The sequence below is a fragment of the Monodelphis domestica genome, chromosome 5 (genome assembly GCF_027887165.1).
Source record: "Monodelphis domestica isolate mMonDom1 chromosome 5, mMonDom1.pri, whole genome shotgun sequence".
In the NCBI taxonomy this organism is placed as follows: domain Eukaryota; kingdom Metazoa; phylum Chordata; class Mammalia; order Didelphimorphia; family Didelphidae; genus Monodelphis; species Monodelphis domestica.
Genome location: NC_077231.1, coordinates 118,163,202 through 118,180,395, shown reverse-complemented (window position 1 = coordinate 118,180,395; position 17,194 = coordinate 118,163,202). Strand labels below are relative to the sequence as shown.

The 17,194-nt window shown below is 38.4% G+C and overlaps 1 protein-coding gene across 2 annotated transcripts in view; it reads right to left on the bottom strand.

The window, feature by feature from the left end:
• Positions 1–707: 707 nt before the first annotated feature.
• Positions 708–17,194, bottom strand: part of GPRC5A (G protein-coupled receptor class C group 5 member A) — a 47,957-nt gene continuing 31,470 nt past the window's right edge. For both annotated transcript variants that reach the window (XM_056799165.1, XM_016425931.2), the window contains exons 2-4: positions 4,954–5,888; positions 2,726–2,784; positions 708–1,722 (exon numbers count right to left, since the gene is read on the bottom strand). In XM_056799165.1, coding sequence (XP_056655143.1) covers positions 1,630–1,722; positions 2,726–2,784; positions 4,954–5,869 — 1,068 coding nt within the window. In that variant the 5' untranslated portion in view covers positions 5,870–5,888 and the 3' untranslated portion in view covers positions 708–1,629. The remainder of the gene's footprint in view (positions 1,723–2,725; positions 2,785–4,953; positions 5,889–17,194) is intronic.

Below are 17,194 nucleotides of genomic sequence, written 5' to 3'. Positions count from 1 at the left end.
CCAGATCTCAGGAGGGGAATGTACAATTAGAAATCTGTTACCCTAAAAACTACATTTCCCAGGAGTCCAGTGACTTCTGATCATTACTTATTTCCTGTAGACAAAGGGTTAAATTTAGTGGGGTTCCTGGTCTCAGGGTCTTCTGACTTCCTGAGTTGCGACTGTGGTGGAGTGCGAGTTTTGAACAGGTAGATTAGCCATGAGCATGTGGTTTTATTTTGTTATCTTTTTATTCCTTTATTCTTAATGATCATTAATAAATCTCTTAAAATATATTTTAAGTATTATACATTAATTTTTATTTTTATAGTCAGAAGTACTAAGTATGTGCTACCTAGCCCTAACCTCTCCTCTCCCCATCCCTTTTGGTCAGAAATATTAAAGCTGTTCACCAGTGGAGTTTGGATCCTATTCCCTAAAAAAAATATGCCATCACCCTGGCCACGCTGGCTTTATACAAACTGGTTGTCCACTTCCCCAGAAAGAAGTATTCTGACCACTTCATTGGGGATGACACATGTCCCAAATCTGGAATGGGGAACGGGAGAGGCAGTCACCCTCTACTGAATGCAAATCCACCAGGAATGAGCTTCATTCCCCCAAACTCCTGCTTAAAGTCCATCAGAAGTTTGATTTAGCTTCCATCATGGACAATTCCCACAACATGCTCTGTTTGAGGAAAGGTTGGAAAATAAATGACTTCAGTCATTAATTCACCTTTTATTGCTTATTCTAAGTGAGAAATAATGAATAACTTATGACATAACAAAAGACTTCCACATTAGTAAATGACATCCACACATTTACTGAACAGGTAAGGGTGAAGGCAATATTAGGCTATTTACAAGGTTGCAGAGTTAGGTTTAGGAATGAGGATAAGTGCTACAGCTTTGCTTCTAGGACAGAGCAAATTCTTCTGGGAAAAGAGCATCAGGCTTATTCAAGCAAGGGACATCTGGAAGGGAAACTACCAAGGGAGCTTTAGACTTAGAGCCTAATGGGAAACAAATGGGTTTGCCCTATGAAATGATGCCAGGGAAATAAAGAAGCCAGTCTCTTGGACACGTCTGTGGAGACTGATAAATCTAGAGTGGCAAGGGTAGTCCATCATGCCCAGAGAGAAAGACAGATGTCAGACAGTTTGGTTTGGGGATGGATTCAGGCAGAAATGGATTGGGTGACTGGTTCTGGTCCTTTGTTGTTTTTACTGTTTTTCAATCCTGTTCTTTGACAACAAAAGCAGCTAAGCATTCTCTCTTCAGAAGTATGAGTTGTATTAATAAACTTTAATGAACCAAAGATACGCATTCAGAATGAACTTCCTCCCCACCCTGGGCAGTTTTTATCTTGAGTTGACAAAAACTACTTGTAAAAGAAAATATTTTGGGATGGGAACCAGGGAAAGAAAGCTACAGCATTGCCCACAACACCAGCCTGATTTGCTCCCTTCTTTCCAAGAGTTAGGAGAGAATTGGGGCTAAGATAGAGGAACCTTTTCCCATGACCCTCCTGTAATTAGCCCCTTTAGTCCAGTTTCCTTAGCATTTGAAGGTTTATCCCATTTCCCTGTAAACCCTCAGCTGGTTCCACTGCTATTTCGTGTTTATCTTCCCATTTTGCATGGTGACATTAATTTCCCGCTTTCCGTCCACCATAATCATCATAGGGGCTTGAACGAGTCTTGGGTCGTGGGATTGAGAAATCCTTTTGGGAGTCTTGATTCTGAAAAAAAAAAAAAGAAACAATGGTACTATTAAACTAGTTACAATGTTATTATTAAAATGAGACAGCCATGAGGCAGCTGGGTGGCTCAGTGGATTGAAAACCAGGCCTAGAGACGGAAGTCCTAGGTTCAAATCTGGCCTCAGACACTTCCCAGCTGTGTGACCCTGAGCAAGTCACTTGACCCCCATTGCCTAGCCCTTATCAGTCTTCTGCCTTGGAATACACAGTATTGACTCCAAGACAGAAGGTAAGGGTTTAAAAATAAGTAAATAAACAAACAAACAAACAAATAAATAAATAAACTGAGACAGCCACCTTGCCTCAAGTCAGGAAAAATCTGAATTCAAATGTGACCTCAGATATTTATTAGCTGTGTGACCCTGGATAAGTCACTTAACCTCCATTTGCCTCAGTTTCCTCATCTGTAAAATTGCTATAATAATAGCACCTACCTCTCAAGGTTGTTATGAGGATAAAAGATCATAATTCTGAAGCACTTAGCACAGTACCTAACACATGGTTGTTATTGTTGTTCAATCATATCTGACTCTTTGTGATCCCACTTGGGCTTTTCCTGGCAAAAATACTAGAGTGATTTGTCATTTCCTTTTCCAGTTTATTTATAGATGAGGAAACTGAGGCAAAAAGGGTTAAATGACTTGTACAGGGTCACACAACCAGTAAGTATCTAAGGTCAGATTTGAACTCAATTTTTTTATTTCAGACCCATCACTATGCTTTGCGCCACCTGGCTGCCCCATTAAATGTTTTTTTTTTTTTTTTTATAAAACGCACTCCTAATCTTATTGGGAAACCATATGTAGAATTCTTCTCTGGGGTACCTTTTCCCCTACTTTTCCCTTCCATCACAGTCCCTTCTGAAATATCCTGGCTAAACGAGTCCCACCTGTGCTTTTCTAGACCCACATTTTCAAACAACATGAGAGGTGGCTCTGATGTCCTAATGCCAAAGGTGAATAAAGGAAAGTAAACCATTTACCTGCAGCTGAAAATGGGTAGAGTATGGAGCATAGAGTGTGCTGCCAGGGCTTTCTGGTCCTAAAAGAGAGAAAGAGAAAAAGGTCACACATTTCTGGATCAAGCTATATATGTAGTCTCAGCATCTGCTGGAAGCAGCAACTCAAAGAAGTCCTCTGACCCTAGCATTGCCCTCCCTACAAGGAATTCTTCAAGAACACTTTCCCAAAGGCTCCGAATGTGTCCAATGGCAGACTGGGGTCAGGAAGACCTGAGTTGAACTCTGGGCTCAGACACAATAGCTTTTTGATCCTGGGCAAGTCACTTAACCTCTGTTTACCTCAGATTTCTCATCTGTAAAATGGGGGTGATAATAGCAGCTGCTACCACCCAGAGTTGTTAAGTATTCAAGTGAGAAAATAATTGCAAAGCACTTAGCATAGCTCCTGGCACACAGTAAGTGCCACATAAAAGTTAGCTATTATCGTTATGATTATCTTGAGGGTGCCAGAGGGGCTCTACAAGTGAGCTCCATTGGTGATTTTGCCCATTTTCACTTTTCTGGTAGATATGATGCTTTTATTAGAGAAAAATAAGGGCAAAGTAATCTGTTTGAACTTTTCATTAAAAAAAAAAACACACCCTATTCTATGTACACTGGAACAAGCAGAAGTTCTAAACATGGAAAATGCTACAGCGATGAATATACTATGACAGTATATAGCATTTTGGTTAAAAACTTAAGCCATCCCCCCAAACTTCCCTACTTGGGAATATCCAGGGACAGGGAAGAATCAGGATATTTAGAAGATCTCCTCTCTCCCCTCTCTGAACCTTTCTCTGCACACCCACACCCTTGCCCTCATTGCCCTTGACTCGTCAGTCTTCCAAGAGACTGTCCAAGAATCACCTTAGCCTTGAGAAATAAGGCAGGAGAACTGCTTCTCAGGGCTTCGGTGCTACAGAAGGCAGACTCAGTGAATGATGACTGGGAACAGATCGATCTAGTCTGCCCTGAAATGTCTCAATCTCTAGTCCCCAAACCATCCACCCATGTAATTAGGCATGATTGTCCTTCACACCCAAGCTATCCCCAGACTTTAGTGCCGCCAAGGGCAGCTCTAGATGCATGTGGAGTTCAATCAGTACAGCATCCTTCTCCATCAATCACAGCAGAGCAGTGATTGAGCCCCATGACTCCCTCTACCTACTGGCAAGATTTAGATTCTAGTGCCAGTCCCATCCCTCCCCAGCCATGGGTCCTTAGTTATCTGGGTTGATGTTTCCTCACCTGTAAATCAGGCCTAATAATAATTGTACTAACATCTCACAGAATTGTTAGGAGGATGAAATGAGATTTTTTCTCCCTCTTCTATCACGAGTGGGACAAAATAATGTGATATTGTGGATGGTAATAAACTTTAAAAATGCAATTCAGCTATGAGATTTTTAAAATTATATCTATCAAATTGGAATAATAATCTTTTCTTATTCCATAATGCTATGGTAAAGACCCCATGAGATAATGTATTAAAGTCCTATAAAATCCAAATAGAGTTATTCAAATAAAGCAATTCGGTGGATAGACACAGGCCTGGTGTGAAGAAGACCTGAGTTCAAATCTTACCTCATACTACCTGTGTGATGCTGGACAAATCATTTAACCCTGTTTTCCTTAGTTTTCTCAATTGTAAAATGAGTTGGAGAAGAAAATGGCAAACAACTCAAATATCTTTGACAAGAAAACCCCAAGTAGGGGGCAGCTAGGTGACTCAGTGGATTGAGAGTCAGGCCTAGAGATGGGAGGTCCTAGGTTCAAATCTGGCCTCAGACACTTCCCAGCTGTGTGACCCTGGGCAAGTCACTTGACCCCCATTGCCTAGCCCTTACCACTCTTCTGCCTTGGAGCCAATACACAGTATTGACTCCAAGATGGAAGGTAAGGGTTTTATTAAAAAAAAAAAGAAAGAAAACCCCAAGTGAGATCATAAAGAGTCAGATATGATCAAAAATGACTGAACATCAAATTCATAGACTCATTATGATAGGCAGCCATGGTACCAGTCAAAAGAATACTGAATTAGGAATCAAAATACCTGTTTTTTTCTACTTGCTAGTTTTGTGACTTTGGGCAAGTCTTTTTAATTCTCTACTCTTTAGTTTTATTTATCTATAAAATGTGATTTCACTTTTACTTCTTAAATTCTATTAATATATCTCTCCCTGTGTAAGTGAATTTGCATGCATTACCTTGAGTGATTTCCTCTTGTAAGTAGGCTCTGTTTTCCATACCATAACTCTGCTTCATGAATTGAGGTTTACAAAAATTTTCTTCCACAGGATAGTCTCTTGGGTTACGTTGCTTGGTAAGGAGGATAAACTCAGGGAAAATATACATTAATAGGAAGACCCAGCCATTGGCAACCAAGGCAGTGCTGAGGATGGTATCATCCCAACTTGGGTCGAAGGAGTCATTTAAAAGTAAAGTAATCCATGCCACCCAGATGCCAATGGAAAAAAGCATGGTCATGTAGATGTGTGCACCATGACGCTTCCAACCAGAAAAAGAGCCACAGAATGTAGATATAGACATGATGAAGGTGAAAGATATCAAAAAGAGGACATAGATCAGCAGCATTACAAAATCTTCATTGCGCTGTTTCCTTGGCATTTCCTCGAAGACATGAGTGTTGGTCCTGCCCATGGTGATGACAACATATTCAACAGCAATGATGTCTTGAACCAAGCTGAAGCCCAAGGCCAAACCTAGAATCATCAGCATTGATAGGGGCTTCTTCCCTCGGACCAGCTTTGCCAACATGAATGTATGAGCTAGTAGACAAGAGAAGCAGAGAGCAAAGAGGACTCCAAATAGAAAAAAACGAGTGGGACCAGTTGTCTTATTGAGTTTGATGATGAAGGCGAATGTGAGGCCAAAAAGGCCAAACACACCCAGAAGAAAGATAAACTGGGTAGGAAGGACTTTTCTTCGACAGGAGTCCTGGACTTTGCAGATGAGAATAAGAGGAGATAACATGAAGACAATGGAGGTCACAATTCCAGCTGCTGCCAATGTCTCTAAAACAATGCCCCAAGGTGTGTCCATGTCACAAAGATTATAGTATGTGGAGCTTATGTTGTAGCATCCCCTAGGGATGGAAGTCATGATGACTGAAAGAGTAGTCCTAGGCAAAAGGAAAAGAAAGTGGTAAAACATTAATAAATTCAATTCTAACAACTCTTTTTGATTTGGCAAAGAATTGGAAACTGAGGGGTTAGAGAATGGATGAGCAAGTTGTGGTATATGGTTGTAAAGGAATACTATGGCACCATAAGAACCATGATGAACAGAATGAGTTCAGAAAAACCTGGAAAGACTTATGTGAACTGATGCAAAATGAAGTGAGCAGAACCAAAACAATGTATGCAGGAACAAAAATATTATATGATAATCACCTGCAAAAGGCTAAACTATTATCAGCAAAGCAAATTGCCAATATCTACCCAAGGGACCCACAATGAAAAAATGTCATACACAGACAAAGAAGGAACTGTTGGAGTCTGACTACAGATCAAAGCATGTTATCTTCTCTCTTATTCCCTTCATTAGTTTTTTATTATAAATGTGATATGTACTGATATAACCTATATATTTACTACCTTGAGGAGGGGGAGAGGAGGGAATGAGGGAGAAAATTTGAGTCCTAAAACATCAGAAAACAATTGTATAAATAAAAGCATTAATAAATTCAGTCATTAGTCACAAAAGATTCAGTTAAATATATGATAATGGTAGAAAGACAAGAGGTTTTTTATCTCTAATAATAAATTGGACAGCTTTATTAAACATTATATTTATCTCTCTCCACCTAATTAAACTATAAATCCACTGTTGTCCTAAAATCATTCTTTTTTGTTTGTTTTGATATTTTTTCTTCAATTACATAAAAAAACAATTTTTAACTTTCTTTTTTTTTAATTTGAACCAAATTCTCACTCTTCCTCCCAACCCTCCCCTCTTTCTGAAGCATCAAGCAATCTAATATAGATTTTACATGTATAATATTATAAAAATATTTCCATATTAGTCATTTTGTTTCTAGTAAAAGGTGAGATTTAATTGGGACTAAAAAGAGTGTCATCACTGGGAATGAGGAAATCACAGAACCCCCCCCCAAAAAAAGTGATAAGCTGGGAGTGGGGGTGGTCAGAGGGAGGGGCAGCTAGGTGGCTCAGTGGATCAAGAGTCACGCCTAAAGAAAGGAAGTCCTAGGTTCAAATCTGACCTCAGACACTTTCTAACTGTGTGACCTTGGGCAAGTCACAACCTCAAATGTCTAACCTTTACATCTTTTCTGCCTTGAAACTGATATTTAATATCTATTCTTTTTTTTTAAACCCTTACCTTCCGTCTTGGAGTCAATACTGTGTATTGGCTCCAAGGCAGAAGAGTGGTAAGGGCTAGGCAATGGGGGTCAAGTGACTTGCCCAGGGACACACAGCTGGGAAGTGTCCGAGGCCAGATTTGAACCTAGGACCTCCCATCTCTAGGCCTGACTCTCAATCCACTGAGCTACCCAGCTGCCCCCTTTAATATCTATTCTAAGACAGAATAAAGAAAAAAGGAAAAGAAATAGTGTTAATCTATTCAGACCTGTCTTTAATAAAGGGCTTGCTGGGTTTTAGTGATTACTGTTTTCTTTTCTTAGGTGTTCACTCACCATCCCTTTAATAATATCTTCTAGGTTTTTGCCAGGGTTGAAGACACCATTCTCTTCCATCTTCTAAAAACCAAGATCATAAGATCATAGATTTAGATCTGAAAGGGACTATGCAGGCCATTTGTGGCTCAGTGGATAGAGTAGTAGTCCTGGAGCCAGGAAGATTCAGTTCCTAAATTCAAATCTGGCCTCAGATACTAGCTGTGTGACCTTGGACAAGTTACTTATTCCTGTTTATTCAATTCTTTGTCTGTAAATTGAGTTAGAGAAAGAAATGGACAAGGATTCTAGTATCTTTGTCAAGAAACCCCCAAAGGTGTCATGAAGAGTTGGACATGACTGAACAACAACAAAGTCCAAGCACTTCATTTAACGGATGCAGGTACTCATATCTACAGAGGTAGGATTTGAACCTAGTAGGTCCTCTATAAATCCATTGCTTTTTCCTCTGTACCACACTTGTCTCTTTAATCCAATGGCACCTCCTTGATCATTCAAAGGCCTCAAATAGCAAAGGTTCAGTCATCAGCATTCGCTAGACCTTTCATCTAAATGTTGATCTGGGTCTAGTGACTTGAGTTTATCAATAGGAGTTCAGAGCTCTCTTACTTTCTACATATTTACTACTGGCTCCCAAATGGCCATTTTTTGTTCTGTCCTTTTTAGTCTGAAGATCACTCTTGAAAAAAAATTTTTTTAAGTAAAGTAAGAGTTGCATGGCTCCTCTTTCTGTCATCAGGAGAAGAAATTATATCCCCCCAGGGATAATCAAAAAAAGAGCACATTGGATGAATTATATGTCTTATTTCCCTCATATGACTCAGACTCTGAGTCAGAGTTCTGCTTTTTTAATCTATATCCCTAAGAAAATGCTTTTGTTCCTTCCTAGTTTCCCACTGCCAAAATCCTAGCAGATTAAGGACAAAAGCAAATGATTAGATTGGGAAAGGGGTGGGACAGAGGTGAAGTTGTTCTGGAAAGATGAGTAATATAATGCTTCATCATGAACCTAGCATAGATATTACTATAAAGCTCCATGGGCAACTTAAAACTAAATTTAATTCAATATTTATTATTTATTTATTAAGTCTCCACTAAATGCAAGGCCACCTATCATAAAATAGCTAGATTTCATTAGGGGCCAATGGCTTCTCTGCAGAGTACCATGAGTTAGGATAACTGAGGTTAGCTAAACTGCTTGTATCTTATCCTTTTAGTATTTTTTTTATTAAAGTCTCTGTTTGGGGTGGGTTTTTTTTGGCTAGTGTTGTTTTAATTTTAAATAAAAGAATCCTGTTTCTAATTCCAACCAACACAATGCACAATACATCATCCCATGAATGAACTTTCAAAATTCAGACTTTTTTTTCCTGTTCACTGTTGAAAGTGATTGTTGTAGGGAGGAAGTTCTGACTATAAACCCATAGCACTCACAGTTATGTGATTCTGAAGCCACATTTCCAATCATCAAAGAATAAGACCTTTTTCTAAGAGCAAATATTTGGTCCAGGAAAAACATTCTCCAGTTTCTTCGTTTCTAAGCTTCTTACTGAGAATAGTTTAGAGGGAATTCTTGGTCGAGTATGAATTGGACCAGATGACCTCTAAAGTGCTTCCTATCCTAAGATTTTGTGATTTATATCATAAACAGTCCCTCCCTTCTTCCACCAGCATACCAATGGCATGCTCTCAACCAGGAAGTCCCGAGCTAATCAGAATAAGGTCTGGGAGAGACATTAGCAGGCAGGAAAGCATCATAATGGCTAAAGAAAAGCACTAGGGATTTATGTCCAACATTAGAGGGATCCAGGTAGGATAGGATTTATGTCTAATGTTAAAGGGAACAGGTATAAGAGGGATGTGGGAAAGAACGTAGAGATAGAAAGGAACACCAAGTAGGAAGGCAACAAATATTTATTAGTGGTTTACTGTGTTTCGGGTACTGTGCTAAACACTGAGGATGCCCACACAAGCAGTAAAAAAAGAAAAATGGTCCCTCCCCTCCAAGAGCTTACATTCCAAAGGGAGTCCATTCAGCAAACAAGCTGTGATGGTGAAGCAATAGGACAGTTTCTAGATAGAACCAAATCCTGCAAGTTAAGAAACATCAAGAAACAAAGGCAGAATACAGAGAATCAAATATGAACCTTGTCCTTCACTGATTCCAGGCACAAGGTAGATTGCACAGGTCCAGGAAGTGGGGGACTACTCTCTATTGAAGTGCTTTTCCAATGGCAGGGATCTCCATCCCAGAGTAATAAGTCTAAAAGGTTATATAGATTCCTGGCTGAAATGCAGGTCTCTAGGGGGTAGGATTGCCTCTCTCTCTCTAGCAATCAAGAATTTGAAAGATGTGATGCTCAGATAGTATTTTAAAACTAAAGGGTTATATAGGTCATTGGAAGAAGGGGGTTCACCAAGGTGAGGAAGAAGGTGTGTTTTTACTATTTACGGACTTGGGAGCAAGTCTTTGGTGTTTTCTGTTGGGCCAATAAAAAAGTTTGTCCTATATTCAGTGTCTTGGTAGCTTGCTAGCTTGTCCAGAAGTTGAGGACTCTTTTCTTTTATTGTAGAGACATAGACATAAGGCAAATTCTGATTCCCAAGGAAAACCTTGAATTTAGTTAGGATTCACTAAATTCTGATTTTGGAGGGGAAAAGAAAAGGATGATTTATGTGAAAAATCCCCAAGATTATATGAACCCCAATATGAGTAAATCTAACACTTTAGAGCTAGGCCTAGGTGAGATAGATATGTAGAGACAGACATACAGTTTGAGAGATAGACAGATAAGCAAACATACAAAGATAGATAGAGGGATAGAGGGATAGACAGATACAAAGACAGACAGACAGATAGATAGACAGACAGACAGACAGGTAGGTAGGTAGACAGACAGATGAACAAATAGACAGACAGACAGATGGATGGACAGACAGATAGATGGACAGATGGACAGAGACAGACAGACAGAGAGAGAGAGAGAGAGAGAGAGAGAGAGAGAGAGAGAGAGAGAGAGAGAGAGAGAGAGAGTTAGACAGTCAGATAGACAAAAAGTACATTTAGAGAGAAAGATAGTAAGTTCCATTTTGGACATGTCTCATTCGAAATGCTTATGGGTCACTGACTCTGAAATGTAAAGTGTTTTGTGATTAGGGATTAGAGTACAGGAAGAAGCTTAGGTTATGTATAAATCAATTAGAATATATGTATCTACATACAGTTATTTATATACCTACATATCTATGCAAAGGTATATTCCCAAGCACATACATATATGCATGCATGTGTATACATGTCCATATGTATATGTACACAAATATACATGTGTATGTTTTTATATCTTCAGATGGAACCTAAATCCCTTCCTAAACTGTAATCCCCAATCAAATGCCTCTTTTACATTTCAAAGTCAATGACCTCTAAGCATTTCAAACTCAACATGTCCAAAGTGGAACTTGTTTTCTTTCTCTTTAAACATGCCTCTCATCTAAATATCTCTATTTCTGTTAAGAATACCACCATTTCCCCAGTCACCCTTGTAACCTTGGAATCACTTCGACTCTTTCCTATTTCTAACTTCTGATATTCCCTTAGTTGCAGGCTTTTTGATTCTGTGCCCACAATTCTCCCACCTGCTCTGTTCTCTATGCATGGCTAATGTCTTAGTCTAGACCCTCCATATCCCTTTTTTGAACCATTACACATTTTCCCTGATCCAATCCATCCTCTACACATATGCCAAAACAATTTTCCCAAGGCACAGGTCTAACCACGTCACGGTCCTAGTCAAAGACTTTTCTTTAGTGACTTTCCATTCTTTTGGATAAATAATAGTCCTTGACAGTCTAGCTTCTACCTAGTCTGCTCGTCTTATTTCATCCTGGTCCCCTTCACAAATACATTCTCTAAATTCTGTGCTGCTCTTCTCCTCTCCCACCCGACACCCAACCTTATTCATTCTCCCTCATATCTTTCTATCCCAGAATGCTTACCTTCATTCAAGGTTCAATTCAATTACTTTTGATCTCTCCTGATCTTACTAGTTGTTTGAATTCTCTCCCTCCTTAAATAACTTGTATTATATTTATTGTTTATATGTTACACATCTACTCACAATAAAAATAAAAGTTTCATGAGGGCAGGGATTCTTTTTGCCTTTGTTTCACTAGTTTTTAGCATAATGCCTTGCACAATAAATATCTGTTGCTCTCTAGATGGGAAACCTCTGTCTTCTACTTTCAAACCCAGGGTTCTGTCCCTTGCACCACACTAAGTAGAGGATAAAAGAGGTTCAAGGACAGAGTATCTTCCAGAAACCTTTCCCTGTTTGGCTTACTTGGGCTCCATGGTAGACAGAACAACCTAGAAAGAATAACAACTCTTACTTATAAAGTACTATAGTACTTTAAGGTTTGCAAAGAACTTTCTTCACAATAACTGTGAAAGGTAGGTATTATCACACCTATTTTGTAATGTGGAGAAGGAAACTAAGATGGAGAAAATAAGTGATTTGCCCATGGCTATATGGCTGGTAGGTAACTGAGTTGGAATTCATCCCCAGATTTCCTGACCTCGGGTCCTCCATGCCATAAACTATACTTGATGAACTCTACATCCATTTACCGCTCTACAGCATATCTTCTTACTTCTGCATACTCTCCACAGTACTTCCACCCTCCCACACATACATAGGATTTCCCATTTGGTTAGACTTCATTGACCCTCTCTCTAAGATCATTCTGCCCTGTACAGTAGCCAAAAGGAAAATGACAACAAAAGAGTTGGGATATCCTCTGATGTCTTCTCAAGAGAATTAAAAATAGAAGGAAGAAGGATGTAAAATGAAGGAAACAAAGGTGAAACACAGAGAGTACCAGGGATATGATCACCGTTAGTAACATCCCTGGGAGCAGTCAGTCCCTCTTGCTGCTACTGCAGAAATGGATAAGGAGCTCTAATTCTCTCTGTTGAGTGTTGGAAGTAGATGGAACAGCAATTCCCTGTCATTCATCTGTGTATTCTTTCACTCAGCCAAGCAGTCAACAAACATTTTCTAAGACTGCTCATTAAGAAAAATACTTAAAATTTCCTCTGATAGCCCATTGAAGAACTCTCCCTAAAAACAACAACAAAAACAAAACAAAAAAAAACCCTCTGCTTCTTTCAAGTTCAGGATTTTCATGAAGCTGATCAACTGTCCACATATTCCCTCTGAGTGGCTCCAAGGTAACTTAGGGATCAGTAGTCAGAGATGGGCTGGTTCGGTAACCAAGTCAAGTTTAGGGTACAAGAAGGAAGACTAGACCCAATCTGGTGGAATCACATTCCATTCAACTTAAAATTCCATCAGTTTTCAACAATCTACTTCTCAACCTCTTTACTCAATCCAAAAAGTGGTTGATGTCTGGCAGAAAGAATGTTTTCCTTCTCTTTTCATTCCCACTCCCACTGAGATAGTTGGTTTGTTGACACATAGTTTTAACTGTTACTAGGTAAATAAAGAGAAATCAACTTGGCAGCCCTCAAACTGGTGGAATGGAGCTTTGCCCAATAGGTCTAATCCTGGTATGAATGGCAGAGATTTTCCTAGAAGAGAACCACATAGGGCATCTTCCTCCCCTAATGTCTTTGGTCTCTTGCCCTCACAGCAGTGAGTGTCTCAACAATTGATTAAGAAGACAATAGAAGAGAGACTTTGAGACTGTTAGGACATAGGTCCCCACTTCCACTGAACAGGATAAGGAAAGGGTGGGGCAGGAAAGGACAGATACTTTCTTTTCTATGGAAGGTAAGGGAATAATAGCTTACTTCCAACTTCTCTCTTTTGGAGGAAGAAAGAAGAATTCTTAGTTGTCTCTGAGGCACTATTTGAAACAACAATAATCACAGCAATCCTTCCTAAAAAAGAGAATTTTTTCCTTCCCTATCTATAAACCTGTTTCTAACTATTTTGCATTTGCAACACACAGCAAAATATCCTTCAAAAATAATTTTAGGTCTGATGTTCATGTATTAAAATGCAGCACCAAGAGCAGTAGATTGTTAGACATGGAGATGGGGGAACCTAAATTCAAATTTGGCCTCAGATACTTCTTAGTCGTGTGACCCTGGGCAAGTCCCTTAACCTCAATTGTCTGACCCATGCCACTCTCCTGCCTTGGAACGGATACTTAATATCAATTCTAAATAAGGTAAGAGTTTTAATTTTTTTAATTTAAGTAAGATATGACATCATAAGATTTTTGAATTGGAAGGGTTCTTAGAGGTCATCATCCTCATTTATACAAATGAGGAAAATGAAGCCCAAGAGGTGAAATGATCACAGAACTAATTCATAGCATAGCACAAAGACAGATTTCCAACCTGTTTCTTCTTTCTCCAAATTTGTTGCCTTTTTCATTACCAGAGGCTAAGAGTAAGATCGTAAACAGTTACATATTTGTGTGAGGAAAATCAAATTTTTTATTGTTGAGAGTGCTTACTTAGCTTTGTCAGAGAAGTATGAATTAAGAATCACTGAAGGCGTCTATGACAAGACATGGACAAACCACTTTGAGCTTCCATGAACCTCAGTTTCCTCATCTTCAGAATGGGGATAATAGGACTCATCTTACATATCTCACATAAAGTGACATAGAAATGTGAGATATTATTATGACCCTCAGGTGGGCCTGATGGATAAAGAAGAAAACGGTTATAAAATGCTAAAAGGGGATTTTGAAAACTAGGAGGTCTGGCATTAAAAAAAAGAAGAGAGACAGAGAAAGAAGGAGGGAGGGAGAGAGCAGGGAGGAAGAAGGAAGGGAATGGGGAAGGAAGAGAGAGGGAGAAAGGAGAGAGGGAGGGAGGGAGGAAGGAAAAAAGAGGGGAGAAAGAGAGAGAGAGGGAGGGGGGAGAGAGAGAGAGACAGAGAGACAGAGAGAGAGAGAGAGAGAGAGAGAGAGAGAGAGAGAGAGAGAGAGAGAGAGAGAGAGAGAGAAACCAAGAGAGAGAAACCTAGAGAGACAGAGACAGAGAGTGCATAGATGCATACTCTACATCAGGGATCTATCTACTAGGTATGTGTCATCTTGAGATAAAGTCAATGAGATCACAACTAGTCTCAGCAATTAAGCCCCTGATAACCTATCACTATCCAAATAATCAACCCATTCTTCCTGCCGTTCAGTATTTAGAGACAGATTTGAACCCCGGACCTCTCATCTCTAGGTCTGATGATCTCCTGAACCACCTGGATGTCCCTCCTAAAAGATTTATTGAATATAATAGCTACTGCATTATGATCAGTAAAAAAAGTCATAGTTCTGCTTTTCTGCATTTGTTTTTGAGTTCTATTCCTTGATATATGTTCAAGGCATATATGAATACATATACATATATACTCCTCTCTGTTCCTATTCAGTACTGACCAAAAATTTAACATTTCTAAGTTTCCTAAAATCCTATTCACATCCTTAACTTTTTTTTTATCTTTGTTAGAGTCTTGATTTGAAAGTAGTTAACTGAAGTCCCCTACTCTTTATAGTTTTACTATTTATTTCTCCCTATAATATGCTTAACTTTTCCTTTAGATCAGCGGTTCTCAACCTCTCAATTTGTAGCAATGAGAATACATAACGCATATCAGGTATTTACATTCTGAATCATAACTGTAACAAAATTACAGTTTTGAAGTAGCCACCAAAATAATTTTTTTTGTTTTGGGGTCACTGCAACATGAGGAATTGTATTGCGGGGTCACGGCATTAGAAAGGTTGAGAACCACTGCTTTAGATGCTATGTCATTTGGTATACAATATTAATTCATGATCTGTGGCGCATTGCTAATGTAAGAGATTCCTCATGCATCTCTTCTAATCAAGTCTGTTTTATTGTAGCTCCCCTGAGATTTTGATGGCTACCCCTATTTTTAGACCAATTAAAGCATAATAATTTTATTGAAGCCCCTGATTATAACTGTGTAAATCTTTCTTTTTCATATGTGTTTTTTGCAAACATTGCTGGGTTATGTTTTCTAGTCAATTCTTCTATATACTCCCATGGGGAAGTTCATCCCATTCACTTTCACAATTATGATTACTAATCATTTATTTCCCACTCTCCTATCTTCTTATACCTTTTCTTCTCATATTGCAAGATCTCTTCTCCTTTATAAAGGTTTCTGCTAATGTTGCTTATGTGTCCTTGATTATGGTTTAATTACCAAAGTACTTAAGTACTTCCTTTATGACTGTTTATGGTACTTTTTCTTGGCCTGGAAATTCTGGATTTTGGCTGTGTCATTCCTGAAAGTTTTCATTTGGAACATTCTTTCAGCAGGTGACTGATGGATCCTTTATATTTTCACATTGCCCAATGGTTCGAAAATATCTGGTCAGTTTTCATTTATGGTTTTAGAAATATGGTATCAGAAATTTTTAAAAAATAATGATTTTTCAGATGGTCTGATGATTCTAGGATTATCTCTCTGGACTTGTTTTCCACGTGAGATATTTTTGATAATATATATATATTAATCTTTTCATTGTATTTTAATAATTCTTTTTGTCTCATGGAGTCATTCCTTTCTCTTTGTTTCATTCTAATTACCAAAGAGTCTAATTCTTAGATAAAGTTTGCTATCTTCTGTTCTAAGCTATTAATTCTCTTCAATATTTTTTCCATACCTCTCATGATGATATTATGGGAACACCTCGGCTCCTTCATGTTCCTTCCATGTAGCTCTCAGCCAGAAGTTGCTCAAGCTCCATTCATAGTAAAAACCTCTGAGGAAATTTTGGCCATTTAAACCTACACTGGCCCCTTTTTGCCTAGGAAATTCAAACCACACTTTTCATCTTGAGTTGGAAGTTCTTCATCAATTTGCCCTACTCATCTTAATACAGTCTTTTCTCCAATTTTCCAGCTCTTCATCTAGCCCCCCAAAGTTGTTTAGTTCTAAAAACAATATTTCAGAGTTTGATAAGATTTTTACAGATCATCAGACAAATGTACTCCTATTTCTACACAAGTCAATCCCTCTGACTGTTTATTCTCTTTTTTTTTTTGTTTTTCATCAATCCATGTCAGCCTCCTTCCTTCAAAACCTGATTTAAAATTTGTCTCTTTAACAATGACTTTCTAGATTAAATCCACCTCATTCAGTATCTCTTAGGTATCTAGTTTGAACTACTATGTTTTCTTTTGCCTTGAAATATGTTCTTTTGTGTTCATATTTAATGGTGCATCAGAAAGAAATTTGGAGTCAGAAGACCTCAGTTTGATATTTGGCTTGATAACCTATGTGTGACCCTGGGTAAATCATATAATTTCTCTGAGACTCACAATTCTCAAATGTAAAATGAAGAGATTAGTTTAAATGATCTCTTGGGTCTCTTCCAACACTTAAAGATTATGATATGGTACCAGTGTAATCTTCCCAATTAAATGTTTAGTTTCTTATACTATATATTCAACTTCAAATTTCATAAAAGATTTATTAAACTCTCATTACGTGTACAAAGTACTGTTCTCATTTTTCTTTAATACATAGTTTTCTGCCAAGTATATGCTCAGAAAAATGTTAATTAAGCCATTGTTGTCCCTATAATCAAAGTCAGTTACTCATTAGTAATCCTAAGTGATTACTAATCACTAATAGGGTGAGGTGAAAAAATTTTGAAGTGCAGAGCAATATGTGCTCATACCGGTCTCTGAAATTATATCCATATGGCATTTCTTCTTAAAAGGGATTGGGGTTATCACCCTTCTCCAGTCACCGGTTCCA